Consider the following 13,766-nt stretch of genomic DNA (forward strand, 5'->3'; position numbering starts at 1 on the left):
CATGATCAAAGCTTTTTATATATGATTTATTTATTAATTTATCTCAGTCTAACTTTAGTTTTAATAATAAAGTAAAAAATCGTAATCTGAATGGCATGGAGATGAACAATATTCTAAGTCAGGAAGCATTCAAAATTTTTGTTTAAAATACTCTTATTAAACTACCAATATGCAGAAGTAAAAACTCTGAAATTATCACCAACTCAGAAGCCAAATATCTTTATATGAAAGTCAAGACAAGATTTAAGTCTTCTTAAATTGAGTTCATAGTAAAGATCACCATCTTTTCCTCATATGTAATAATTAGCTTTTCTGCTTCTGTACTTGCTCCCACTGTACTTAATTTATATATTTTTTAACATTTTTAACAGTCTCACTTGTACACAGCAAACCTAATGTTAAAATATGGGGAAAATTATGATGGAAATAGTACATAGGGCAAAATAAAAACAGAAAAAAACATAATTAAATGTATTTCAACATATTCTATTCACAAATAGATGGCTATGGATATCCTATATAATAAAAGCCTAATATGCTAAGTGTCTGGTCGTCCGTTCAACCAATCAAAGTGCAATATGCTAATGATATGCTAAGGCCGCTCAACCACTTGCTATGTATGACCTGCACTGACTACCAGGGGACAGACAGTCAAACAGTTGACCAGTCCCTATGATGTGCACTGACCACCGGGGGCAGACGCTCCGACTGATAGATTAGCTTGCTGCTGGGATCTGGCTGATCAGGACTGAGGTAGGGCTGGTCACGCCCTGGAGCCCTCCTACAGTCCCTCCCCGGCTGGCCAACCTCCCGCATCTCGCCTGGCCCTGATCGCACACTGATGGGGTCCCTCGGCCTGACCTGCGCCCTCTCGCAATCCGGGACCCCTCGGGATGTCAGAGAGCCGGTTTCAGCCTGATCCCACAGGCCAGGCCAAGGGACCCCACTTTAACTTGTCATTGTTAGAATTAATTGTATATGGTGTCCAGACAAAATAATTTCTGAATTAAGTTTTTTTAAAATGTTATATTAATTTTCATTAGCCTTCTGTAAAATTTTTCACCTATTGAGAAAGACAACTTCTCAGCCTTAATTTAGAAAATCTTCTCTTTTTTTCTTTTTTTTAACGGGAAGCAAGCTGAAATTGCTTAAACAGCCATGCTATTTCTGCTACCCTTTTCTAAAGCAATTTATAATGAGCAAAACATAAGCACATAAGTTTTGGCAGATTAAAAATCCTAAAACTAGGACTAATTAGAATCTTAAGAAACTCCTTTCTTAATCTGAATTAGCTGTCTACAGTTCATTTAGCTAAATCTAAAATATTTATTGACTTTAAACTAGCTTATAATTTTTAGAAACTACTACTCCTAGATCTCAAGATTTAGCTAACTTAAAACTTGCCTTCAGAAACCACTATTTTTTAATTAAGTTATGGCCCACAAAATGAGTCTAAAAATTTAATGTTTTAGTGTTTCACTACTCCTGTTGTCTGATCAATATTTTGAACCAGAAATAACCCAGTCTAGAAATAAAGAAAATGCCATTCAACAAATATTTATAAAGCACCTATTATAAATCATATATTAGGGGTATAGCACTGAAAAAAATATTTGAAAATCTACCTTCATATAGATTATATTCTATTATACAAAAGGGAGCCTTAAGAAATAATTATAAAAAACACAAAGCATAAAAGTTCTTAAAACTCAAATTATTAAAATAAAGATGAAAAAAAGTCTAATTCATGTCATAAAAACTCACTACGTTCTTTATCTTTGATATGAGAGAGCCAATCAATTCAGATTTTACATATGAGCCACATATAAATTTTAAAGTAAGTTTGCCATTCTTCATAGTTCCCTAGACCAGCAGTCGCCAACTGGTGGTCCACTAATGTGGTCCGTGAGGTCTAAAAGGTTGGCGACCGCTGCCCTAGACAGTGCCCTTTCTCAGAATATCTCCTTTCCTTCCCAAATATTTTTTGAGTATTTGTAAAATAATACTTACACATATATTAACAAAGAGAAGCATCAAAACCTACCAAAGGAAATGATTTGAAAGTATACTAAATGTCTAAGCAAAACTGCTTAAAATCTGACATGGACTAGGCTCACTCCTTTAAAGATGCCACAGTCATGGTCATGATATAGTCATCAAAGAACTACTACAAGGTAGCAAAACATTCCTGTTCGTACTAGGAGGAAAATCTTTGAATACCAAAATCTTATAGGTCTGAATTAAATCAATATTTTAAATACAAGTAGTATATAAAGTTTGTCATGACATTCCTGGTCAGAACATAGTTCATTCATTGCCTGATAACACCATCTGAATTTTATTTGAACTTTATCATATACTTGCACAAGATGAGTTTTTTCCCCCTTCAAGTAAATTTTTTTCTATACCAAAAGTAAAATGACTATTACACATTTTCTGATTATGGAGTATAAAGTCAACAACGAAAGAGTAATTTTATACTTAAACATACACCTGGTCCTTCCTCTTCATCTTCATTAAACCTCATTTCATAATTTAACTGAACATGAATTCTAAAATTACATTTATAATTAAAAAACATGTCTGCAAAGGGCAAATTGACTTCATTGCCATTTTCTTATTTTTTTAAGTTCTCATGTGTCAAGTATAATCTAAACTATGCAAATAAATAAAATACCACAAAATAGGGATAGGGAGGGAAGATGCCTGTACAATATATTAAGTAGAGTTCATTAATGCTTACCTCCCCATGTACTTGCTACCTGAGAAGAAGCTGACATAGAAAGTCCAGGTGGGTGAAAAGTTGGCTGTTGCAAATCAAGCAAATCATTTGGTAGCTTTGATGAGCTAGGAAGATATTTTGAAAAGATTATTTATTAGGTAAATTTTGCCACATTAGTCACTTCCTTTTCCCAAGTAAGTAAGAACATTACAAAGAAAACTGAGAGAAAGCCTCAATAATGTAAATCTCAAAAGGAGGAACAGTTTCAGTAAGATAACAATGGCACATCCCTCACACAACAGCATATTTCTAAGAAGGCCTAGAAAAATATTCAAGTACCCATATCTTCAGTTTGCATAGGATTCAAGTAATAATAATCCTTCAGGAAAAGATCAATAACTTCCCTAGTAAAATACTGATTTCCTTATTGAAATGAACCTAAATGACATGATTCAAAATATGAAACATCATGGCAATTTTAATTTTTTTAAAAGTTGTTTTTTCTTCTTTTAATCTTTAAAAAAATTCAATTGTATTTGCAATATCAAAAAGCCTACACAAAGTAAAATATCTATTAACCTCACCTCTACTGCTTCATACTTCAAACATGTCAATAATTCAGGGAAAAATTATATATGCATCTATGCTATAAACTTATAACAGAGCCACCCATTACACAACTCCAGAGAGGAATACTTATATATTTTTTACCACAAGACTTTTATTAATTAAGGAATAACAACTCAAAAAACAATCCTAGGATTTCCATGAACTGAAGCATTAAGTGTACCACAGCTTAGATCACTTTTAACTTACATTTAAAACTGTTTTAAAGAAATGTCTTTTGGATATAAAAAATAGTTTTATACATTGGTAACTTAAAAGTACAAATACATTTAGAATATACAATAAGCATTCTGTAATAGGCTGTAAGATTTGCCCTCAATTACTATAAAAAAGGTGAAAACCTCTGAGTAAATTAAGTGAAATAAAACATAGTCAAATTAGATGAAAAAAATATTTTTCATCCTCAAACATTCAACATTCTTTTCCATTCATTTCCCCTAAAACAGACTTCTTTTCAAGTCCCCAAGTGGAAAATTTAATACTTAATGGGTTTGATGTCATTTTATTAGGAACTAAGGAAAACGGCATACAAAAACAAAACAAAAAATAAAGCTGAAAGAAAAACACATAACTAAATTCACCAAACAGCTGAGACTTTAGGGAGCTAAACATGTGCTAAATCTGGGAACCTGTTGAAAATGAAAATTCTTGGTCCTCACCCGACACCAACAAATCAGAAACTCAGGGTGAGACTAAGAAATCTGTGGTTTAATTAATCCTCCAGGTGATTCTGATGCTTACTTAATATTAAGAAACTGACCTATACCAAACCATACATTATCTTATTTGGAAACTGAGGTTTAAAAAAAAAAAGATTAAGAAATAACAGAGCCAGGATTCAAACCACAATGTGACTTTCACTCTTCTATTTTAAACCACTATGAAGTAAAAGACAGAACAGATTTGAAAAAGCCAATTATTCTAATTTGCCTGGAAATATTAAGTAGCTTAAATTAAGTAACAAGATTATTCATGTTGATCTGGTAGGCTTCAATAGGCAACTAAACTATTACTATGCTCCAGATTACTGAGTTTAACACCAAGGAATGGACATGAAAAAGACATTTAATACCCAATGAAAGGATATTTTGAAATACATCTCTCTCTTTCTCTCTTACTTACACACACACACACACACACACACACACACACCCTTCAAGAGTTATAAGGGGTCTTGAACCATTAGACACCTCATAAATGTGTTTGTAAACAATGACATGTTTGCCAAGAGATAATCTACTCTATTCCAATTATTAAAAATTTATAATTTAGCTATCTTGCATTTCCTAAATAGGCAAAATACAAACTCTTATCACTTTATATTTAGTTATTATACCTGTACTACCACTTATCAGCACCTCCTTTGTATGAATTTATGATTACAAATGATAAATTAAACCTGAAAAGCTCTGCATAATTTCTATTAGAAGTCTTTAAACCTAAGTATTCAATAGAAATCTTTACCCTCTCCACTTACCTGTTAGAAGAACTAGGGGTAGAAAACAGGTCAATGACTGGTACAGTCATTATACCCCCTGCTGAGGTGGACACAGGAGAGGCTGCAGTTGTTAAAGAGGTATGAGGTTTCTTTGCAAGTTCTTTTAGGCGCTGTTCCTGTTGAGAAAGGTAACTACCATAAGGAATCCAGAAGCAGATTTGTTTGTATGTCCTCTAAACAAAAGTATTTTCTAATTTTGTTCTGATAACAGAAAGGTATTCTATTTATTAGTCATCCAATTTCAGGACGAAAAATTAGACTAAGTACTGAATTTTACCTCATATGGACAACTATACATTAAATACTGTTAGTTTCTATAGAGATCCTAATTATTTTATGAACACCTGTATTTGTTTTTCCAAATAAAAAGAATGCACACACTTACCTTTAAAGCTTTTAAACGAGCCTGTTCTTCCTCTAATGCTGCCTGCTTTTCTCTTTCATCCACTTTGGTAAGAGACAAGCCAGTACTTGCCAGGGAAGAGACTGCGTTGGAAAGTGTTGTCGCCCTATAATAATTGGACAAAGGTAATTTGGCTTTCTGCCCAACATTTCACATTACAACCTGGTTATAAAATGATCTGGCAACCAAGAGGCACTATAATTATGAACTTCTGAAGTCAAAACCAGTACTTCATATGAAATATTCTACCCAGTAACCTAGAGAATTATTAGCAATTAGATGATTTACACACACATTCACACTTTTTGTTATTGTTATTGTTATTGTTGTTAATCCTCACCAGAGGATATTTTTTCCACTGATTTTTAGAGAGAGTGAGAGGGAGGGTAGGAGAAAGAGACAGAGATAGAGATAGAGAAACAATGTGAGAGAGACCGGCACACATGCTCCGACCACGGCCAGGGATGGAACCTGCAACCCAGGCATGAGCCATTGATTGGGAATAGAACCTGCAATCCTTTGGTGCATGACCTGGTGCTCTAACCACTGACCACACTGGCTAGGGCCACATATTCACTCTTTTTAAAGTAAGAATTGGATTTTGGACAGGGGTCTCAATAACTGTGAGACATTGCAGACTGATGAAAATATGGTATTCCAAGCCCCAAGGAAGGGAACCTATACAATTAGGAAAGAGCTCACATACTCTCGAGAAAACCCAGATGAATAAAAAACACTGAGTTTCTCACAGGAAATAACTCCAATAATTTATAGCCTGGGTTTTTGCAGTGCTACTACAGGTACAGTAAAACATGAGTACCAGTGATAATGTGTCTAGGTATGTTTCCTTTATAATACCCAAAGATGTAGTTCCCAGAGGACCACCGGATACCTCAAAGGAAGGTCAATTTCATTCCAGTCACTGGTCCATCTGGCACCTACTTTATCTGCTACCCTTTTAAATTAGAATGTCCTTTTCAAGCATATTAGTCATGCACAATGCATCATCTCTCACTAGCAGATTCTCAGTAAGCTGCTTCCTTTCCCTTATATCAACACCTTACCAATACCATAAACCCCAACATTAAATTCCCAAATGTTAATTCTAGATAAAATAAACCCATGTGGCAAAGAATGCTAACCTGAAGAACTACTCTTCTCTAATGACCTTTATTCATTTTCATTTTATCCCAAACCAAGCATCATTAATTTCTAAAGCACAAAAGTAGCAAAAATATTTAAATTTTATGTAAAATTAATTTAATAAAGGAGCAAGTAATATACTTGTCACAGAAATGCAAGAAACCCAACAAATTTGTTTAATCCTCCCCTGAAGATATGTTTTTATTGATTTTATTAGAGAGAGAGAAACATCAATGTAAGAGAGAAACATCAATTGGTTGCCACTCATACACGTCCTGACCAGGGATCAAACCCACAATCTTTTTTGGTGTACTCTCCAAGCAACTAAGCCACCCAGACAAGGCAAGAAACCCAACAAATTTTCAGTCTCCTTGGCTTTATTTTTCATTACTTTCTCAAATCTCTGGGCCTTATAATTTGGGCTTATACTTCTAAAAGCCTACTAGAAAATTCAGAGAACATATTTAGAATTAAAAACTATTAAAATTCAGTAACAATATTTTCCTTTACAAATTACTTAAGTTTTGTTGTTAAAAACACCAAATTCTGAAACAAAAATAAAAAAATGTCTAAAAAGAAGGTTCTCATTGCATTTCATACAACATTTTTTTGTATTGTTAAAAAGAAATCTTTGTAAGAATACATGAACATTACTTCAATCACTACCCAACACAGAAATCATGTTACAAGACTGATGTAAGATGGTCTGTGTTACTTTCAATTTCCTAAGTTAATTGGTCTTTGTCTTGGAAATCAGCCTAACAGACTGATTAAAATATAGTATGTCAATAATTAACCCTGTGAACTGACATTAGAGAAAGATGATAAAATCTTTTTTTTTTTTAAATATATTTTATTGATTTTTTACAGAAAGGAAGGGAGAGGCATAGAGAGTTAGAAACATCGATGAGAGAGAAACATCGACCAGCTGCCTCCTGCACACCTCCCACTGGGGATGTGCCCACAACCAAGGTACATGCCCTTGACCGGAATCGAACCTGGGACCCTTCAGTCCGCAGGCCGATGCTCTATCCACTGAGCCAAACCGGTTTGGCGATGATAAAATCTGATGTCAGACATCCTAGGTTTGAGGCCCAGAGTTACTACTAGCATAGTTCACAGGGCTATTGTGAGTTTTAATCAAATTTATAAAAAAGGCAATTTATAATTATAAAACATCATACGAATCAATGCATTATCATCTTTAAGAGAACTCTTCACACTATGAACACAATTCTACACCAAGTAGTCATTGTCATCACCTTAACAGATGCTAACATTTATTGAAGATAAGGAACTATTCTAAGAATTTACATGTATTAACCCATTTTAACCCTTCACAGCAACTCTATGAGGCTGATACTACTGTTAAACCAATTTTATAAGTTATTAAATCAAGATACAGAGACATTAAATAACTTAGAATTTGAGCTGGATTCATCGACTCTCAGAAACATCACTCCTGCTCTTTGCCCTCTGAAGAATAATGTACCTGCTTGCAGCTGTAGAATCTTTGATTTTCTTTCCTTCCAAGGAAGCTAAATGTTGTTCCAAAGCATCCAGAAGACTACTAGGGGCCTGAAATTATAGAAATAAGACTTTCATGATAATCAGGCCATTGATCAAAATAAATCAAGTATCATCTGACATAGGAGGGAAAGAAAAATAATGAACTAATTAACAATGGAATTTTAGCTACCTAAGAATGACACTATTATTATTATTATACTGGAGGCCCGATGCACAAAATTCATGCAAGGGGCTCGGCCCTCACAGCTGCGGCGGCTTGCCTTGGCCCTCGCATCCCTGGCTTCAGTCGGGAAGGTTGTCCAGACGGTTGTTCGCCTGTCTGGTCCAATTAGCATATTACGCTTTTATTAATATAGACTAGAGGCCCGATGCACAAAAATTGTACAAGAGTAGGCCTTCCTTCCCCCGGCTGCCGACACTGGCTTCCCTCTGGCACCCGACACCGGGCTTCCCTTGCAGACCCAGTCATCTGGAAGGACATCCGGTCTAATTAGCATATTACACTTTTATTATTATAGATAAGAATGACCTAGTAAGGGGTATTAATAAACATAATAAAAAATATGAAAACTAAGATTATGTAAACATTTAAGAGGATCCTTAACTTTTTAAAATATTTAACTTATTAAAAGAGAACCATACTCCTAAAAGCTAGACATACTGTTGAGCATGTTCCTGGTACTTAATAAGTACTTTCTGATTAATTTTTGAATAATTATTGATAAATGAAACTGAAGACTAACATCAAAGAAATAAAAATTAAGATCACAATGAAATACAACTTCTTACCAACTAGAATGCCTGAAGTTAAATGGACTAGCAATATCAAATGTTGGTGCATCTCCCATATAATGTTGGTAGAAGTACATCCACCTTGAAAAATGATCTGGATGTTTTTTATAAAGTCAAATATACATCTACCTTAATTACCCAATTCCATTCCTAATTATTCACCCAAAATAGATACAAAAGTGTGTCTCCTCAAGAAAAGACTTGTTCAAGAATGATTTAAGTAGCATTATTTATAAATAGTAAAAAACTGTAAATAATCCAAAAGTTCATCATTTGGAAAATGCATAAACAAAATTGTGGTAAATATGCAGCAATAAAGAATAATTTAATGGTACTTTCAATGACATGGACAGATCTCAAAACACAATGATGAACAAAAGAAGCCAGACACAGGAATAAATACTTGCATGATTCCATTTATATTAAATTCAAGTTTGATAAAATTACATTATTAGAAATCTAAACAGTGGTTTGCATGGAGAGAACCAGAGAGTGACTGGAAAGGCACACAAGAATTTATTTTTATCAAATGTTTGTAGTTATCAAACTTCATTGATATCGATATTTACCTCAATTTTTTTTTTAAAAGACTAGCTTTTAAACTCTCAGGCTCTATGGCAAATCTCAACTTAATATAAAGAGTTAATCACTTTCAAAAGGGCAACTTTTCAATGATCTGAGAAAAAACTATTACTAAGTGAAGCAAATGTATCAGTGGCATTTAATTACCCCAAATACTGAGGAAGAGTTTCTGGATTACAGGGATCTAACAATAGCTGGCATTTCTCTATAAATGGCCAGTGTGCGTCACAGCAGCTCCTGCATTGAGCGTCTGCCCTCTGGTGATCAGTGCACATCATAGTGACCAGTCGGATGGGTGGAAGGACACTTAGCATATTAGACTTTTATATATATATATAGATTGTTCTAGCAATGATTTTTCTCACATCTTAGTAAATAATGTACTCAATCTTAATAAGGTCAATTTATCTCAAATGCAGAGTGTTTTATTTACATATAACCCATAACTAGATCTATTATGTACTCTTGGCCTGGAAATCAAAGGGATGAAACAGAACAAGTTCGGTACAGAGAAATACAAAAAGACCTTTATTTAAAAGATGTCCCAGAGCAATTTAAAATGAGATAAAAGAGTCTCTTAAGGAGAGAGGTGATACAAATGTTACAAGGATAGTTTATGCCAGGTACTTTCATTCCTAATATTCAGTAAAAGCAAACAAACAAAAACAGTGAAAGTCAGAAAAAAGATAAAAGCAGGTTTAAAGTTTCTTTCCTGTAATTAAAAATATATATATTTATTGATTTCAGAGGGAGGAATGGTGAGGGAGAGAGAGAAACATCAATGATGAGAGAGAATCATAGATCAGTTGCCTCCCGCATGCTACCTCTACAGGGGATCGAGCCTGAACCCTGGACATATGCCCTGACCAGGAATCAAACATCCTGGTTACCTCCTGGTTCATAGGTCAATGCTCAACCACTGAACCACACTGGCCAGGCCCTAAAATATTTTTTTATGATGATAAAATCAATGTAATAGCTAACAATGAGTGCTTAATGCTGTGCTTAGGTATTAACTCATTTAATCGCCCCAACTACCTTATGAAGTGGGTATTACAATATCTCCATTTTAGAGATGATGAAACTGAAGCAAAGAGAGTAACTTCCTCAAATCACAGGCAAGCTAGGGGCATAGCCAGGACTCAAACAGATTATCAAAGCCTGCTCTCTTCTTCCAAATCATGTTTTGAGGTTTATCTCTATTTAATACTCCTACCTGAGTCAAATAGCCAAAGCAGAAGGTTTAAAACAGGAAACATAAATCCTGCATAAAATAATTATCTACCTTCAAGTGGGGCAAAGAAAACATCCTTTGAAAACTCAAACTGGGTGTCTTGTATCAAACTGGGGAAAAATATTCTCTATCAATAGTGCACATTTTGTTTTAGAAATACCATTCTCTAAGTTCAATTCTTCCTTTTGATGATGACAGGAAAGAGAGATTAAAAAGAATAAACTAAAAGAATGATATAGTAGTGGCTAGCTCCACCAATATAAGAGGTGAACAGATCATCCTATATGATCATGCTAGAACAATTATCATCAATACATCAAAATATTAATGTCTGTCAAGAAAAATCACACTGATTTCCTTGTTAGCATGAGCTGAATATTATTCATTTGGTGCCTTTCACACCTACCTAACAATACATAGCAGACAGTGAAATGATATAAAAATATACTTACCTGTGAAAGATCTGGTATATCACCTCTGTCAATTCCAACTTGCTGTAAGAAGAAGCAACATTATATTTAATAGATAAAATTATAATAAAGATGTTATATAAATAACAACTAGAAAATGACATTTATGACTAGTTCTGTGAACACTATTTTAAACAGACTTCAGAAAAATATTTAATCTCCAAATATATCATTCAGTATTTCCAGGGACTTAGATGTTATTTGATGGCTCTAAAGTTGTAACAGGAGGAAAACCACAGTTTTTGGAAATTCAATAAGACTATTAAATTACCATCTCCGTATCTTCTAAGCACCTGTACCTTGTCATAATCTGAAAAATCCATCACTTCCTGGTGCTATATGATAAAAACTCATGGCAAGAATGAAGGCTGACTACAAACAAGTTTCCTGCGGCATGAAAAGAGTTAAAAAAAAAAACAAAACCTGATGCCAATAACTTTGTCTTCCTCTGTAAAATATGCTTTCCCAGGCAATCACCATAGATAACAATTTTTTAAAACCTATGTTCACTCAAGTAGGCCAGTTTTATACAAATGCAAACTGGTATCTAACCAGGATATAATTATTTTCACAATGCAACTCCAAACAGGCTTTCATGATGTTCAAGCACTAGACAAATTCCAGCAAAAGAAGATAAAAACGATTCCTATTTATTATTCTAGTACCCAAATTAAAAAACTCTTTCCCTCCCTGGGGTTATGTTTCATTTTCTAATCATTCTCTCTTCTCAAGGGCCAGCCCCAGAATGACATCAGTAGAAAAGTTGATAAAATAATTCAAACTGAGATCTTAATAGCTAATCAATAACTAATACATATGTCCCTTTCAAACACATTTAAAAATGTTACTTGTGCCTTTTTACTCCAAGAACTAAGATCTCATAATGAAATTACAATCCCAAAGACAGCATCATGAAAAAGTATTTTAGGGCAGGAGAATTTTCTTATTTCTCAGATCATATGGAACAGATGGTCTATTCCATCTCAAAGTAAGACCAGCAGATCCAGAGGTAAACAAGGACTTAAAACTTAAGTCAATAATTATAACTATCAAATGCAAAGGATATAACAGGCCAAAAGGGAAAGTTAACAAATTAAAATGTATTTAAAGAATTTACTGGAATCATAGCACAAACTTTTATCTTCTGCTTTGAATGTGACTGGCCCTACAAAAATGGGGGAAAAAACATTAATTTCTCTGAAAAATACTTTAAATTCAAAATAAACTGCAGTAGACTTTATAAAATAGCTGATTAACACCACAAGCATATTTTTTTTCAAAGGTCTCACCATCCTATTATATTCATCTGCTACAGAATAAAATCACTATGGTAAATAGAGCTAAAATCACCAACTTGCTAGTTCCAGTTTAACTACTTTGATAGAACTATAGCCTAGCCATCTTCCAGAATTATCCTAGTAAGACATCTCTGGTGGTGATAGGTAGAAAGAGGGTAAAGAAAAACAAACAAAAGCACTTTAAGACCTGACTCTGTACAAGCAAGATAATGCCTGTAAGCATTACCACAACTTTTTTGTGACAATTTCAGAAAATTATTTCTTAAATAGATTTGCAAAATTAGATTATTCTATTACCCATACTCATGGTTTTTATAATCACTGAAAAACAATAAATATACCAAATTCACTTCTGCAGGGGAACAAAACATTTTGAACAATGTGGCTCCAGTTACAAGTCTCACTGAAGAGACTTTAGCACTATCATTGAATAGTCTTTACCATATTTAAAACAATAAATCTTCTAAAATACATGACTAATTCCAACTATAAAAATCGCTGACACTACTGTGTGCCACCTACCTAATTTATAAATAAACTACAGGCCCAGTGCACAAAAATTTGTGCACTCGGGGTGGGGGGGTTCCTCAGCCTGGCCTGTGCTCTCTTGCAGCCTGGGACCCCTTGGGGGATGACCACCTGCTGGCTTAGGCCTGCTCCCCGGGGAGATTGGGCCTAAGCTGGCAGTCAGACATCCCTCTGGCAGCCCGGGAGCCCTCAGGCGATGTCTACTTGCCAGCGGGGAGCAGGCCTACGCTGCAGTCGGACATCCTTAGGGCTGCTGAGGAGGCGGGAAAGGCTCCCACCACCACCGCTGTACTGGCAGCCATCAGCCTGGCTTGTGGCTGAGCAGAGCTCCTCCATGTGGGAGCGCACTGACCACCAGGGAGCAGTTCCTGCATTGAGCGTCTGCCCCCTGGTGGTCAGTGTGTGTCATAGTAACCAGTCATTCCCAGTCGTTCTGCTGTTAGGGTCAGTTTGCATATTACCCTTTTATTATATAGGATTTTAAATTACCTGTCACTGTTCAGTATTGAATTAAATATACACTTATAGACAAAAAAGCAGGTTAAGAAATATAGTCACTTAAAGACAGTTTTACCTCTGCAACTTTGAGAAACTCTGAGATTCTTGTCATCCTGGTCAGGAACTTCTTATAGATGTCAAGACCTTCTTTGCACTGGTTCTTTTTCATATCAAAATATTTTTCTGCCAAAAGAAGATATAAAAATACTTTTACTCACATAAAATTATAACACTCAAAAAGAAATGTGGACACATTTGATATATGATATTTGTAGTTTGGCACTCTTTGAAAACCAAATCCAAATCCCACTGGGAGAAACAGAGCGTTTCTAGGCAAAATAACTGCATTCCATATACAGTTAACTCCTGAACAATGTAAAGGGGGGGGGGGGGGGGGGGTAGGAGCACCAATTCCCATGCAATTGAAAATCTGCATATAAA

The 13,766-nt window shown here is 34.8% G+C and overlaps 1 protein-coding gene across 12 annotated transcripts in view; it reads right to left on the reverse strand.

The window, feature by feature from the left end:
* PICALM (phosphatidylinositol binding clathrin assembly protein) overlaps positions 1 to 13,766 on the reverse strand; it is a 106,460-nt gene that overhangs the window by 37,408 nt on the left and 55,286 nt on the right. For all 12 annotated transcript variants that reach the window (XM_070425800.1, XM_070425801.1, XM_070425799.1 and 9 more), the window contains exons 7-12: positions 13,402 to 13,508; positions 10,984 to 11,025; positions 7,886 to 7,971; positions 5,233 to 5,356; positions 4,827 to 4,963; positions 2,744 to 2,847 (exon numbers count right to left, since the gene is read on the reverse strand). In XM_070425800.1, coding sequence (XP_070281901.1) covers positions 2,744 to 2,847; positions 4,827 to 4,963; positions 5,233 to 5,356; positions 7,886 to 7,971; positions 10,984 to 11,025; positions 13,402 to 13,508 — 600 coding nt within the window. The remainder of the gene's footprint in view (positions 1 to 2,743; positions 2,848 to 4,826; positions 4,964 to 5,232; positions 5,357 to 7,885; positions 7,972 to 10,983; positions 11,026 to 13,401; positions 13,509 to 13,766) is intronic.

This window comes from Myotis yumanensis, unplaced genomic scaffold (genome assembly GCF_028538775.1).
Source record: "Myotis yumanensis isolate MYYU_CA2020_CCGP unplaced genomic scaffold, mMyoYum1.0.hap1 SCAF_10, whole genome shotgun sequence".
NCBI lineage: Eukaryota > Metazoa > Chordata > Mammalia > Chiroptera > Vespertilionidae > Myotis > Myotis yumanensis.